This window comes from Tachysurus fulvidraco, chromosome 25, assembly GCF_022655615.1.
Source record: "Tachysurus fulvidraco isolate hzauxx_2018 chromosome 25, HZAU_PFXX_2.0, whole genome shotgun sequence".
Classification (NCBI taxonomy): Eukaryota; Metazoa; Chordata; class Actinopteri; order Siluriformes; family Bagridae; genus Tachysurus; species Tachysurus fulvidraco.
Window position 1 is genome coordinate 9,215,696 of NC_062542.1, and position 17,196 is coordinate 9,232,891.

The 17,196-nt window shown below is 37.2% G+C and overlaps 1 protein-coding gene across 2 annotated transcripts in view; it reads right to left on the bottom strand.

Annotated features, from left to right (window-relative positions):
- Window positions 1–2,067: 2,067 nt before the first annotated feature.
- Window positions 2,068–17,196, bottom strand: part of LOC113659822 (protein disulfide-isomerase TMX3-like) — a 47,940-nt gene continuing 32,811 nt past the window's right edge. For both annotated transcript variants that reach the window (XM_027172890.2, XM_027172883.2), the window contains exons 15-16: window positions 14,431–14,499; window positions 2,068–4,642 (exon numbers count right to left, since the gene is read on the bottom strand). In XM_027172890.2, the coding sequence (XP_027028691.1) occupies window positions 4,376–4,642; window positions 14,431–14,499 (336 nt within the window). In that variant the 3' untranslated portion in view covers window positions 2,068–4,375. The remainder of the gene's footprint in view (window positions 4,643–14,430; window positions 14,500–17,196) is intronic.

Consider the following 17,196-nt stretch of genomic DNA (forward strand, 5'->3'; position numbering starts at 1 on the left):
ATGTGTGCATTTTTGTGTCTGTAAGTATGTTCATTGCTCTGAAAAGGGCAAAAGTGTGACCTATTGCCCCACTAAATGTGGCTGGGTCAAATTGACTCGGGAGGACTTGAGGAGGAATGTATTTATTTTATGAACACATAGTTCAACGAAAATAGACAAAATTAATTTTACTTGCAAAGTTCAAAATTTGGAACAATCCTGGTAAATTTCAGGCAAATATGTGGAAGGAAACCCAAGTTATGACACATTAAACTTTCCAGATGAGTCAAATAGACCCCAGGTCTGCACAAGGGTTATACAAGGGTGTACTATGGCAATGACAAACCTTAGCACACAATTTTTTTATATAAATAAAACAGACTATTTTGTATAGATAGGCCGTGAAGGTTTGGCCTGCCTTGGATCTGAGCTACTCTGAGTAAACAAATGCAAATGAGCCAGGCCTCACAGGTGATGGGGGACTTTGCACAACAAAAGCAGGGCTGAAGAACTGTGAAAATCTCAACGGGGGAAATCACACCTTGGGACCGGCATCAGAAAATAAAAACGTCAGTAAATCTAGAAAGACATCTGGCTAAATAACAAGGTGTGACCCAGCCATTTGGGAGACACTCAGTTCTTATGCTCAATACACATTCCAAGCAGAACCTCATTTAAACTACAAAGAGGAAAATAGTATAAAATGCATGAGCAGGATTTGCTCTGGGTTCTTATTGACTCCGACGAACCCAAAGTACGTCATGTATTTTGTCACTGCTATGCTGGAATAAACTTCTTGTTCTTCATTAAGATCTTCAACATCCTCTTATTTTTACACTACAAATTTTTTATTTCTTACAACCCACCCAACAGGCAGTTTACTCTCCAGTGAAATATTATACACACAGGTGCATAATATCCGATTTTGCGGAGAATTCAGACCCTCGGCTCATGAACTGCAATGCCTCATGATGAGAAAACTCAGCATTGACATATCCCGGCTGAGCTTTAACTGGCCGGATGAAGTACCCAGGTTCATCACATTAACTGGAATAATGCCAAAATTGCTGAATACAGAGACTTATTGGCGTGCCTGGATGATGCTCTTGACCATGCCTTACGGGCCACAACTGAGAAACCATTTCATAAATGGATTGAGAGGACAAAAAGGAAAAGACAAAAGGGTAGAAATGAAATATCAGTCAGTATCTGGCATGACCACCATTTGCCTCACGCAGTGCAACCACATCTCCACTTCACACATGAAGAGAACACCTCTCCAAAGTGACAGATGCCATTGAATGTGAGCATTTGCCCACTCAAGTCGGATATGATGGCAAACTGCAGTCAGACCCCAATGAAGATGAAAAGCATGCAGATGAGCTTCCCTGAGACAGTTTCTGGCAGTTTGTGAAGAAATTCTTTGGTTATGTAAACCAATTGTTGCAGCAGCTGTCCGAGGGGGCTGGTCACAGATGATCATGGAGGTGAATATGCTGGATGTGGAGGTCCTGGGCTGGTGTGGTTACACGTGGTCTGCGGTTGTGAGGCAGGTTGGATATACTGCCAAATTCTCTGAAATGCCTTTGGAGACGGCTTATGGTAGAGAAGTGATCATTCAATTCATGGGCAACAGCTCTGGTGGACATTCCTGCAGTCAACATGCCACTTGCACGCTCACTCAAAACTTGCCACACCTATGCAATAATTATGCTGTCTTATCAGCATCTTGATATGCAACACCTGTGAGGTGGATGGATTATCTCGGCAAAGGAGAAGTGGTCACTAACACAGATTTAGATAGATTTGTGAACAATAGTTGGAATGGTGTGGTGTAACAGAAGACCATTTTTATGGTCAAGAACAATATTGCGATTAGAAATATCAGTGTTATAGATCAAGCTGAATGGAAAGTATTGTAACTGTTGTTAATTATCTGGCTATGAAGAGGCAAATTGATAGGTCTCACTTCAAGGTGATAGGTGTTTCACAACCCTAAAATAATAATTTCAGTCAAATTTTATGACGGGTCTTAAAATCGGTGAAATCAGCAAGAAAGACACAATAAAGAAATTCACAACCAAAAGACAAAGAGGAAAAATATTTCCATATTTATTTGACTTCTGTCAGCAGACAATATGCATATCAAATAATAGTTAATTCTTTGCAAATCCCATTATCATACGCAATAAATTAATAAACAAAATAGAACATGGTGACAAAATATGGCTTAAGTAAATCTAACTACAGTTCACAGCTCACTTAGTTAACTAGCTGCATGGCCTTTTCTTATTATAAAGGACTTAGAAAAGTTACACATTAAAAAATTATTTAATGAGACAAAATGCTTAAAAAACATTTTAAATCATCAGGTGGTTGGTAGCTACATAATAAAAGGTACAGGTTTTGCAATTTTCTACAACATTCTATAATCAATGCACAGCTTTAAAATGCTGGCTATGTAATAATACACCAAGAAATATTTCAGGCCTGGGAGTTTAACAGTTTAAAGACTGAAGGCCAAAAATCTACCTAATTATATCACTGCTAACTATTTAATTGAAGTAAAGTTAGACTAAATATTGAAAGTGTGTGTATGTAACTAGGTAGCTTTTACCTTTTATGCACACACGTGTATACACACAGTGTCACAAGTTTGTTAAGCCCTTCGAAAATTCAACATATCTGCATAAATATGTCCCAAGACATCAACAGATTTTTAGAAGTCCTTAAAGTAAACAAAGTAAACCCAATCAAACAAATATGCCAAAAGTATTATACTACATTTATTTTAAAGAAAATCGATTAAGCATTACTTGACTGTCACTGGCATAAGTATGTGAACCTTTATTTTCAGTATCTATTGTGAACCCTTGTGCAGCAATTACTGCAAATAAAGTTTCCAATAACTTGATCAGTCCTGTACATTGGCTTGGGAGCCTAGAGGTTCACATACTTTTGCCATTCACAGATATACAATATTGGAGCATTTCCTAAATAAAAAAATCAGCTAGTATAATATATTTATCTGATGTGTTTGTTTGCATTCACTTTGCTTTTAGGACTTATGTAAAAATCTGTCTGATGATGTTTTGGGTCATATTTATGCAGAAACATAGACATTTCTACAGGGTTCACAAACTTTCAACAACATTGAACACACACGCACACACACACTGCTAATCTCATGTTCACTCCAAGTAAATTCTTCAAAATGCTGATTTTATTGTTAACCATCAGTTTGTACAGTCTTGATTTTTTTTTTAAATGATGAATATAAATTGGCTTTAAATGAATCCATACTTCATATTCCCAGTGTGTTCAGTGCATATAGTAAATCTAATTTTAATGCAGTGCATTGACATTTGCATAACTACAGGCATTCAGAACAGACAGATATAGACTAAACACATTCACAGGTGGGAAGAGCTGGATTAACCTTCTTGAATATGTGGACATCTTTATCAAATTTAAATGTCACAAAAAAGGCTTTAAGCATTAACTGCTGCCCAAACCATATACAACATTTCCTATGAGAAAAGTGCAATTAATTTGAATGGCTTATACAAGCTTGTAGAAAATTTAGTACAAGGGAGATGCATCCTATTACAGTCTTACAACTAGCTTGAAAGATATCTGTTTGCATGTTGCCCATATAAGCTAATCTGTATGTAAAGGCCCCATTCATTTGTTGTACTTCATATGTAACATCAAGTCAGTACACCTTGCATATCTTAACCAGTCTCTCGCTTCATTTTTTTTTTTACCACACACACAAACCATGCATGGATGATAATTACATCATGACAATTGCTTGAAAAAACCTATCAAATGTCTTTTGCTGCTTTTAAAGCTTTTTAACATCATTACATTGTGTTTTGTTTTTAGCAGGGAAAAAGTCCTATTCTGATTCTTTGTGTGTTCAAATCATATTTATTCCAGAGCTAGCCAAAGTAGTGCACCAAAGAGTAAACAATTTGATAGATGGATCCTGGACTAAAACAAAATGACAAAGAATATAAAACAGAATGAATGATGAAGGGGGACTTTTACAATTTGCTAAGCCAAATCCTTTTTTTAGCCCTCTTCTTGCCTCAACAGAAAAGACAATCAATTTGGATTCAGATGACCTCAAAGATACAACTTGTATATACACACACACACGCACGCATTTTCTGACCGTATAATTTTTAACAACAAAGATATATATATATATATATATATATATATATATATATATATATATATATATATATATATATATATATATATATATAATTGTTTTTTAAAACGATAAAGCAGTAGGTCAGAGTTCAGGAGTGATTAAAAATGTACTCAGTTTCAGAATGTCTGCATTATGTTATCTTTGTTTGCATCCATGCACCTCCCCCCTGTGTTAATCAAGCTTTTTATCTGCTTCACTTTTTTCAACTTGCTCTTTTTCTACCTCATCATCCTCTCCTGGGCCCTTGAGCTGTGCAGCCATGTGCCTCACATCTATTTCCTCCTCATCCTCATCCTCATCTGTTTGTCCTTCTCGCTTTATTAGGTCTGTATCATCGTCTGACTCAGCTGTGCATATGCCATAGCACATCAGGCTAATGACACCTAATGGCAAGCCAAAGAGAAAACAGGCCAGCACTGGAGAACTGCGGAAAACAGACTGAGACAAACACACATACAGACACATTAATGTAATATATTATGAAACATTAATGTTGCATTGTTTAAAACATGGCCACTCATGCATCTACACACACAAGGGTGCACCTTAAAATACAACACCAGAAAATGAGAACAAAAATAGCATCAAACTAAGCTGGTAGTAATTTAAGCTTAAGAAAGTCTCTTAGTACGGTTAGATCAGTGTATTCCTCCACCCTAATTGAAGAAAACAAAAACAATCCCAGAGTTGTATTTAATACTGTAGAAAAATGAATTAACTATGAATACAATCACTATAGAAAAACATACACCATCAATATGCAGCAGCAAAATCTGCATGAATTGTTACAATGGCAAAAAATCAGTAAAGAAATTTGGACCAGACAATTTGATAGCTAACATGGAGACAACAATAATAATACAACAGTTAAGCATTTAGTATGCCTTGCTCCCCTATGTAAGACAAATTGAATTTTGAAAATTGAAAATTCTCTTCTTCACACTTGCACACAATCACTTACCTACACATCACTTACCTTCAGAAGCAATTAAACTTCGTCTAAAAATCACCAATTCTTTCCCTATCACTGGCTATGTAACCAAATATTTTACATAGTTATCATATTTATAAATAAAATGTAAAATTTTTTTCAAGCAAGTCATAATGTCTAATTAAAAACAATAGGGGTTTAGCACTTGACTTGGAAGCCTAATAATAAAAAATACTAGCAAGACAATAGGGTTCCACATGCCCGGGCCCCTAATAATGGGGAATAATGGGTTTCATTTATGTAGTGCCTTTCTAAAACCTCAAGGTAAAAAAAAAAAAAAAATAATAAAAAAAAAAAAAAAAAAAAAAATAAAACAACAATTTAAGAAATATATACCAAATACATTCTTTATTACATCTCCACAAGATTTTGTGTGGCAATGATTTTGAAGGGTCTTCTACATATACCTCATTTGGGTGCATTTCCTTCCCTTCACAAGAAAAATCCAGATGACGATAATTTTGATTATTAAGGAGCCAAACATTGGACGTGCGTAGATATCATATGAACCCTAAGAACTGCAATATTTCATTTATTCCACATAATTTAAAGAATCTTTGCAAAATTACTAGTTTAATATTTTTTCCTATAATTCCATGCAATATTCTGAAGTTAATGCACACCATCAAGTGAAATTTAAATGTACTTCCTGTCAAATCTTGGTTTTTGGCTCAAAGTCATGTCAAAGTACAGGCCATAGCAGTAATACAACTCTGTCCATGGTGAAAACATACACTTCATAAATAAAACTACAGTACAAATCACTCCCGAATCCTTTTGTCTAAATTTATGGCTCTGCTTTCCTTAAGTTTCCTGTGATTGTCTAGGCAACAACTGTATTCATATGTAAGGGTGCTTGGTCCATGAAAATGCTTCTTTAAGATAGCACATTGTTAACAAAACAATTACAATTCAGGAGTTTAATGTAACCACAGTGTTTAACATGCTAAATAACTTGACATAAATTCTGTGAATTTGCAGAATTTATTTCAAACCTCGTTGTTTCCCTTGACAAATCATTACTTGTATGAGAATTTAATATTTATTTTGGTATTTTAGAAGATGCTCTGAGAGCAGCAGTTGTTTCCATCCAAAATTTAGAATATGTTAATCGGAATGTAATAGAATCCACTCATCACAGAGGTCACAGTCTTAATCTCATTCTAAAATTTGGATGAAATATAATCACAATACCACAGACTGAAGCCATCTCAGACCATCACATTGTCTAACTTAAAATGCGTCCTAGACATGATATATGCACTTTGCCACATTACTGTGTTAAATGTACATGCTACTAAAAAGATGTTCATGAATAGACAAAAGAAAAAGATGAGAGAAAAAAACATGCACCCTGGTATAATAGCCACATGTGCACCTATTTGAAAAACTACCAATTTAGTTTGAAGCCATTTTTGTTTTCAGTAGAGTGGAAGAAAAGCCTCCTGAGCTACAGAAAATCTCTTAGCACTGCTAGATCTGCATATCTCTCCAACCTAATTAAATAAAAAAAATTATCTTAATACTACTACAAAATTTACTAGGACTAAAATCACTGTGAAAACACAATATGCAATCTGCAACAGAAATACGTTTATACATTTTTTAATGGTGAAATTGAGAATATCAGGAAAAATTCACTCTATTAATTTAAAACCAGACAATTTGATAGCCAATCCTTTAGATAATAATATTACCCATTGGAAGATGGGTTTTATTAAGTTTGGTTCTTTTCAAAATTTCATCCTCATACACTCTAAACCCAAATTTTGTGTTAATGAAACATTTTAAGTTGTCATTACTTATTCTTTGTCGTTTTTATAAAAAAAAAACATTGTCACTACTAATTCAAATTAGTTGTTTGCACTATTCAGATGAAATATTGACTGTAATGATCATGTTAAGCAGAGACAACTTAGAATGTTATGCTTCTGTAACGGAGGGGAGGGGAAGGGAATGGGAGGGGAAGGGATGGGAATGGAGGGGTGGGGCCTGAAACAGGTCAAAGTGACAATGCACTTTCTGGTCCTTGGCGCACAAACCGTGGATTTTTGAAAGCACTTTGAAACGGTGACTGTAAATAGTTTAGTATATAGAAATCATTCTGACAATAAATGATTACCCTAAAACCGATGTTAATTAAATGTTAAGTTAATTTAGTGTAAATGTGACGACTGATGCTAGTTTTTTTCAAATTTTCTGTCCGTTCACAGTAAAATGAGCTAGTACTGTCAGGTCACATTTAATAATGTTAGCCAGTGTTATATGTTCCCAGTTACAACTTTACAACGACATTTCGCTGGCATAAGTTTTTTTTTCGTTGGTTCATACAAGCGTGTGTAAGTTATGCATGTACGTTACACATGCTTGTCGCTAACGCTAGCATATGTCTCTGGTGTATTAAAACGTAATACACAACTTAAACTGTTTAAAAGATGTAGTCATTAGCAGATGTTCATTAACGTTTTACAGTGAAAGTGATTTGCTAATCTAAACGTTTTCTTATGCTCTGTTTTCACAGGTTCTTTTGAAGATGCAGTGGAAGTGGAAGTTTTGTGAATTTATGTGACAAACGAGGTTACCTATTAAAACATTATAGTTAATTACCATCAGGCTAAGCTAGCATGCCTGTTTTTTGCTCTCAAGATACACAGTGTGAATCTTTGAACAGATTCTTGTTCCGAATGTCCAGTCACTGCACTAAGTGCTCTTAACATTTATCAGTGTTCTGCACTTATGGTGTACTGTATGTTAAAAATGCATATTGTTGCTCTATTGATATAAGTTAACAGTGATCAACTCAAAAGTTGTCACTAGTGCATGCAGGAGTGTGTGCATGCACCCTTTTCCCTTTATTTTTATCCAGTTTAATGCTTTATTGTTGAATAATGTATTTTACTCTAAACAAGATATTGTTAACATTGTGAACTTGAGTACATTGCACTGCTACCTGTTTTTTTGTCAACAATAAAAACTAGATTTGTAAAGTTCGTCACGACAAGCTTTGATGTTGGCTTTGACGGTCGAAGTATTCGCAAAGGCCAGTGCTTTATGAAGGCGAGTGGACATAAGGGTCAGGTGTTACATTTGGAGGCAAGCAGACAGAAAGATTGTGAAAGCTACTGGACCGCTAGGGTGTCAATGCTTTTGGAGGCGAGCAGACATGAGCATGTGACGTGATCCAAATACCCGTGAGGCAGTTCCCTTCATTGTGCTGAGTGTTTAGATATGTCACATGTCCATATTGTGCAAATGTTTGATTTTCACATGATGTCACGTGGCCCGACGTAACATGACCAGAATACACGAGGCACTTCCCCTCATTAGACTGAGTGTTTTGATATGTGACACGTCCATGTTGTGCAAAATTTATGATTTTGCTTATTTTGGGGGCGGGGCTACACGTGATGTCTCAAAACAAAAGTGGACTGGGGGCCAATACTTGTGAAATCATTGGATTGATAGTGTGGAGTTGATAGTTACATGTATTCAGTGTGCTTTACATCTACAGAGAGAACAAAAGAGTTTTAAGAATTCCCCATTCAAGTCTATGGGGGGAAAAAAAACCCTTTGAGCTTCCGTACCAGGAATTCTGGAATTCAGATCGCTTATAAAAGTCATAGTACACCTGTCCTCAATGAGCCGGTCGATTTGACACCTCATTCATGGGTCTACGACAAAAGCTGCGGAACAAGTTAGGCGCCGAAAAGTGTCCGGAAGAAGTATAATAACTAGAACGGTACATTTCCTAAGGAAAATGTGAATGTGCTTGCACCTGGCAAGTTCCCCTCATCATGCTGAGTGTTTTGATATGTCACATGTCCATGTTGTGCTAAATTTTTTTGATTTAGCATGAATTTTAGGAATTTCCCATTCATTTCTATGGGACTTTTTTGGCCGCTTTTTCGTCCGCTGTGCGAACATCGTTGGTCGGATCACTTATAAAATACAGAGCACACCTCTCCTTAATGAGCCGGTCGATTTGACACCTCATTTATGGGTCTAGGACAAAAGCTGCGGGACAAGTTACGTGCCGAAAAAGTGTCCGGAAGAAGAAGAGAAGAAGAATAAGAATAACTAGAACGGTACATTTCCTAAAGAAAATGTGAATGTGCTTGCACGCAACGTCAGTTCCCCTCATCGTGCTGAGTGTTTTGATATATGACATGTCCATATTGTGCTAAATTTTTGATTTTGCTTATTTTGGGGGCGGGGCTACACGTGATGTCAGTTCCCCTCATCGTGCTGAGTGTTTTATGTTGTGTAACTGAGATATGGCTTCTTTATATTGCAATATGGTTCGTAAGGTGCACTACATGGTTGCTAGGGTATGGCTGCACAGTTACTATGGTTATATTTGCAGACTAGTTTCTCACCTGCAACAAAAGTTTTTCCTGAAACAAGCGCCATGAAGATCTTGAACTAAAGCATCAATCAGTGATTTTACTTGGAAAAAATATAATCACGTTACAATAAGGATCATTAGTTCAAACGTAATGTATTAACTAACATTTACTAACCATGAGCAATAAATTATTGTATTTAGTAATCTTTGTTAAAATGAAGTTTATTCTTTGTTCATGTTAGTTCACAGTATATTAAGTAATGTTAACACGGTGTTAATAATGTATTAGTAAATGTTGAAATTAACATGAACAAAATGAATAAATGCTGTAGAAGTGCAGTTCATTATTAGTTCATGTTAAGTAATGTGGTAACTAATGTCAACTAATGAACCTTTATTATAAAGTTTTAGGAAAAAAAAAACTGTCCAAGGGTGGATTCGAACCCCGAATCTCTGCATGCTAAACGGATTCGCTCTCCACTAGGCCATCCAGGAACACGAGAAAGCCTTTGCGGTTTTATGTATTAATTCACCAATGTGAAGAATGGCGCGTCTAACAATACCCAAGCTTTATTATATTAAAGTCATTCTTATCATTCTTTGTGATATACGTGTCATATCATGTCAAGAAATAATTATGTAATGTGAGGAGACAAAGAAAAAATGCGCTTAATTTGAATTAATGGTTGGCTCTTAAAAGAGCCGTTGCTGTTCTTAAAAGGACATTAGTTTAAAGTGAAATAAAAAAATTATAAAAACTACACTGATAGTTGAAAACAACAAAAAGTTATACAAATGGCAGAAACAACAACATATGTGACCGCCGTGCTGTCCAAGGCACGCCACCAAGAGTTTTAAGCATTAAATACACAGTTAAATATGAGAGCAACCAGTGACACAATCTCACCTAAGGCTTTACACAGCTTTACAAGTACAGGACAGGAAGAGTTAGATAAACTTATTACTACAGCTAAATCAACAACATGTTCACTAGACCCCATCCCAACTAAACTACTGAAAGAAGTGTTACATAAAGCTGGTGAGCCTCTTCTTAATATCATTAACTCCTCGTTATCTTTAGGTTACGTCCCGAAGTCTTTTAAGTTGGCAGTTATTAGGCCACTCATCAAAAAACCTAACTTAGACCCTAATGAACTATCAAATTACAGACCTATCTCACACCTTCCGTTTATGTCTAAAATACTTGAAAAGGTTGTGTCTGTTCAACTGAGCTCCTTCTTACAGGAGAGCAACATCCTTGAAGAGTTTCAGTCAGGTTTCAGGCCCCTTCATAGCACAGAAACTGCACTTGTTAAAGTTACAAACGACTTGTTCTTAGCTTCGGACCAAGACTGTATGTCCCTATTAGTTCTACTTGACTTTAGTGCTGCATTCGACACTATAGATCACAACATTCTTCTAGATCGCTTACAATATTACACAGGTATTCATGGTCAGGCTTTAAGCTGGTTTAGATCCTACCTGTCTGACCGATACCATTTTGTAGAATTAAATGGTGAATCCTCCAGTTTACTACCAGTTAATTATGGGGTCCCTCAAGGATCAGTTCTAGGACCTCTGCTTTTCTCTATATACATGCTTCCATTAGGGAACATTATTAGAAGACATGGGATTAGTTTCCATTGTTATGCTGATGACACAGTTATATATCTCATCAAAACCAGATGAAATAGCCACAGTGTCCAAATTAACTCAGTGCCTTAGAGAGATAAAAGACTGGATGAGACCAGACCGGAGAAAAGACTTTCTATTGTTAAACTCCGATAAGACAGAAATACTACTCATAGGTCCAAAAACCAGTGCACAGAAACTCTCACAACTTAACTCCCATTTAGAGGGATGTACTGTTACAAGTAGCTCGACAGTGAAAGACCTCGGTGTTATATTAGACAGTAACTTGTCTTTTAAAAATCATATCGCCCATACTACCAAAACAGCCTTCTTCCACCTTAGAAACATTGCCAAGCTGAGAAACATCCTGACTGTATCTGATGCTAAGAAGCTAGTTCATGCGTTCATGACCTCTAGACTGGACTATTGTAATGCATTACTAGGTGGTTGTCCTGCATCTTTAATAAATAGGTTACAGTTAGTCCAAAATGCAGCTGCCAGAGTTCTCACTAGGACAAGAAAGTATGACCATATAACCCCAATTTTATCATCTCTACACTGGCTACCTGTTAAGTATAGAATTGACTACAAACTGCTGCTACTTACGTACAAGGCTCTTAATGGTTTAGCTCCCATGTATCTAACTGGTCTTCTAACACGTTACAATCCTTCACGCTCTCTGAGATCACAAAACTCAGGACTTTTGGTAGTTCCCAGAATATCTAAGTCTACTAAAGGTGGTAGAGCGTTTTCTTATTTAGCTCCCAAACTTTGGAATAGTCTTCCTGATAGTGTTCGGGGCGCAGACACACTTTCCCAGTTTAAATGTAGATTAAAAACTCATCTCTTTAGTCAGGCGTACACATAATACATCCCATAATATCATGCGCCAGTACATCAGACCAGCACATTTTTATGAACAGCAGATATGTTAATCCCTTTCCACTGCTTCTCTCTTTGTACCTATCCCGAGGCATCCAGACACTGTACCAGCTCCCAACGTCCTCTGTGGGACGAAGCCTTTGGACGTCCACTGAACCGAGGCCGACTCTAAGAATCCTGAGACATCTCCAGTTAGACTCTGTGGTACTCAGGAGATCAGAAGTCCTTGAACCTCACACCAATACAACATTTAACTGACTGTATATTACAATCACACCCCCAGTGTCACCCATATGAGGATGGCTTCCCCCTTGAGTCCGGTTCCTCTCAAGGTTTCTTCCTTTACCAATTCAAGGGAGTTTTTCCTTGCCACTGCTGCCTGAGCCACCTCAGACTTGCTCATAGGGGAATAAATACATACACACTGTGAACTATATACATCTAATAATAATCTAGAATTTTTATTCTGTTAATTCTTATTTCTTTTATTATTCGTTAATTCCTTTATCATTAATTATGTTTACCTTCTGCTCTGTGTTTATGTTCTGTAAAGATGCTTTGAGACAATGTCTATTGTAAAAAGCGCTATACAAATAAACTTGAATTGAATTGAATTGAATTAAATGTTATATTGTTTGAAAGCTTAGACTCTCTGGATTTTATTAAGCCCACACCCAAAGCACGGCGCTGACCTTCAAATGCTCCTCTTTCTTCACTGGGGTAATATTTTCCAAAACAAATGCTTGTAAAAAATCCCCAAGAGTCTAAGGAACTGGAATATGTAAGCCTTTTAATCCAAAACGCTTTAATCCAAAACGCGTTTCTGACCGAAAAATGTGCTTCCATCCTAGTTCTGTACTTCCAACGTTGTGTGAACTGGTGTCTGCTGCCCTCTTTTGTATGTTAGCACATCTACAGAGAGATTCCCCATTCAAGTCTATGGGGAAAAAACACCCCTTTGAGCTTTCATACCGGGAATTCTGGAATTCTGATCGCTTATAAAATCCATAGCATACCTCTCCTCAATGAGCCGGTCGATTTGACACCTCATTTATGGGTCTAGGACAAAAGCTGCGGGACAAGTTATGCGCCGAAAAAGTGTCCGAAAGAAGATGAAGAAGAAGAAGTATGCAAGAGAATAAGAACGTGCTTTGCAAGCACATTAATAATAATAATAAGTCTGCAAGAGAATAAGAACGTGCTTTGCAAGCACATTAATAATAATAATAAGTATGCAAGAGAATAAGAATGTGCTTTAGCAAGCACATTAATAATAATAATAATAATAATAATAATAATAAGTATGCAAGATAATAATAATAATGTGCTTTGCAAGCACCATTAATATGTATGCAGAATAACAATAGTGATGCTTTGCAAGCACCATTAATAATAATAATAATAATAATAATAACTATGCAGAATAACAATAGTGATGCTTTGCAAGCACCATTAATAATAATAATAATAATAATAATAATAATAATAATAATGAGTATGCAAGATAATAATAATGTGCTTTGCAAGCACATTAATGATGCTTTGCAAGCACCATTAATAATAAGTATGCAGAATAACAATAATGATACTTTGCAAACACCATTAATAATAATAATAAGTATGCAGAATAACAATAATGATGCTTTGTAAGCACCATTAATAATAATAATAATAAGTATGCAGAATAACAATAATGATGCTTTGCAAGCACCATTAACTAGAACGATACATTTCCTGAAGAAAATGTGAATGGTGCTTGCACGTGGCAAGTTCCCCTCATGGCAAGGCTGAGTGTTTTGATATATGACATGTCCATGTTGTGCTAACTTTTTGATTTCGCTTATTTTGGGGGAGGGGCTACACGTGACGTCACATGACTGACCAAAACACGCATGAGGCACTTCCCCTCATTGGGCTGAGTGTTTTGATATATGACGCGTCCATGTTGTGCAAAATTTATGATTTCGCTTATTTTGGGGGCGGAGCTACACGTGAATACCCGGTGGGGTGCCAATACTTTTGGACAAAAGTGACTACTAAGTGTTTTGACATTTCATGTCAAATTTAATTTCATGTCAAAACTGCAGTCATTATGGAATTCTACTTATTATACTACATAGAACAGTTTTTTGGGGGGCGGGGTTACACATTACGTCCCGTGAATACCCGGTGGGGTGCCAATACTCTTGGACAAAAGTGTATTGACTGGGGGCCAATACTTGTGGAATCATTGGATTGATAGTGTGGAGTTGATAGTTACATGTATTGAGAGTGTGCTTTACATCTACAGAGAGAACAAAACACAAACATATGCAGGCATTAACCCGAAATTAACCCATACGTATTGTGTCATGATTAATCGAGGTCATCACTCACCATGATGGTGGATCTGGCATCATAGACCACACGCTTGAGTCTCTGAAAGAATCCGTCCCCTCCATAAGCCTGTAAACACCGAGAAAAAAAGGTCTTCTAAATACTTTTTTAATGCTTGCTGAATACATTTTTCCTCCATTACAGCTAAGGTCAATGTTTTAATTTACCAAGTGATGGTGATAGTTGAAACTGTGAATTACCTACCGATTACCAAATATCTTCTCTTAATATATTGATATTTCAATAAATACAACAGCTTTTTGTAAAAGTTATCCTTTCTTTAATTTTGTTGTCTTTTAATACTATATAAAAGCTATGTTCTCATATCATTGTCAAATATACTAGATAATGTATGCATCTGACTTTGTATCCATTAAAATATGGGCCATTCGCTAAAATCCAATATTTGTTTTGAATATCAAATATTATCATCAATATTATCAAGAAGACCTTCTGAAGGACTTTTCTGATATCCAAATATGGCAGATACAGAGTTAAAACCTGCTGAAGAATTATGGAAGCTAGTTCTGGTGGTACTGATATCTTAATTTTAAATTTAGGTAAATCATCAATTTTATTACTGATAGCTATTCATAACTATATTTTGAAATATTGAATAGAATGATATATTGCATCTTGCATTATTTCTTGTAGTTTCTATTTTGCCATGTGTTGACGTTTATTAAATGCAAATATCAGTAAAATAACAGACTTTTAAAGGAAACCCAATATTTTTCAAATGGACTAAAAATTATGCATGCATAAACTGTTGCTCTAGTGCTTTATGCATTCTGAACATCAATAACAGGTAACAGGCAATAGGGTTGGCACCATAAAGAAAAAATTAAGATTCAACACATTAGCTTATATGAGCAAATGGCATCCTGGACATAAATTTATTCCAGGTTTCATAACTGAATTTGTTCTTGTTAAAAGATCACACATTTAAACTGAAATAAAGCAAAGTCGGGCTCCTATTCTATTTTTTATTTATTTGTGTGTGTGTGTGTGTGTGTGTGTGTGTGTGTGTGTGTGTGTGTGTGTGTGTGTGTGTGTGTGTCTAAAGGCATCACAACAGAATATATTCTAAGATGGTGGTGTGTCAGTAGCACGCAGCGGCCAATCCCTTTTTAGAGAATTTTTTCTCAGTACATGGCAGTGGTTTTCACGCATACAATGGGAAATTCATACCACAGGAAAACAAGTCAGATCTAATTTACACAAACATTCCCGACACGTATCATGTGGAACCCCGCCCCTACCTCGGCTACTCAGACCACATCTCTGTTATGCTAATTCAGGCATACAGACCACTCGTTAGCCGCGCTAAGCCAGTTCTGAAGTGGGTGAAAACCTGGCCAGCAGGAGCCACCTTTGCTCTTCAGGACTGCTTTAACTGGCACATCTTCAGGGAAGCTGCAACCAACGACAATTCTGTCAACCTGGAGGAGTACACGGCATCAGTGACCAGCTAAATTGGCAAGTGCATTGATGACGTGACTGTCTCCAAGATTATCACCACGCCATTATCCCAAGCCATCAGAGAAGCAAAGCGCGCCCATGTCCAGACAATGCACAGCCATTTTCAGGACAGCGGAGACACCCAGCGGATGTGGCAGGGCATACAGGCAATCATGAACTACAAGACAGCCTCACCTGCCTGTGATAGTGATGCCTCCCACCCATATGTGCTGAATGACTTCTACGCTCGTTTTGAGGTGCAGAACAACACAGCGGCAAGGAAGACCATCCATTCCCCCCAATGATCAGGTACTCTGTCTATCCACGACTGACGTGATAAAAACTTACACCCACGGAAGGCTGTTGGACCAGACAACATTCCTGGCAGGGTGCTAAGGGAATGTGCAGATCAGCTGGTGGATGTCTTCGCTGACATCTTCAACATCCACGATCATCACCATGCCATAGAAGTCTACAGTCCTGCCTCAATGACTATCATCCCGTTGCACTCACACCCATTGTAATGAAGTGCTTCAAGAAGCTCCTCATAAGGCACATCAAGACCAAGTTTCCACACTCACTGGACCCCTGCAGTTTGCGTATCGCTCAAACAGCTCCATGAACGATGCCATTGGCCCTGCCCTTCATTTAGCCCTCACACACCTGGACAATAAAGACACTTGCGTTCGAATGCTGTTCATAGACTTTAGTTCAGCATTTAACAAAATCACCCCTCAGCATTGAGAAGCGGTGCCTGCTGTGACTGAACACCTCCCTCTGCAACTGGATCCTGGACTTTCTGACTGGGAGACCTCAGTCAGTCTAGATCAGGAACAGCATCTTCAGCACCACTAAACTGAGCACTGAAGTCCCTCAGTGGGCACTATTTTGGATCGCAAGACCCTGCAGCAGATTGTGAGGACAGCTGAGAATATCATTGGAGTCTCTCCTCTATCACGAACATTTACACAACACACCACTCACACACACTCTTCATCATCCAGCCATCTGGAAAAAGGTACCAAAGCATTCGGGCCCTCACAACCAGACTGTGCAACAGTTTATTTTCACATCCATCAGACTCCTCAATAACTGAACTGTACTGACTATAATACACACACACTTAACTGTGTGGACTGCACTGACCTACACCAAATACACTCTTCCAATATACAACCATGTACGTGTACTATAGAACATACAGTAAGTACCCTGCTCAGAGCTGCTTTTCTGTACTGTCTTTTGTGTAATGTCTTGTATTGTCTTGCATTGTCTTTTTTCCTGCATTGTTTGCATCAGGATGCA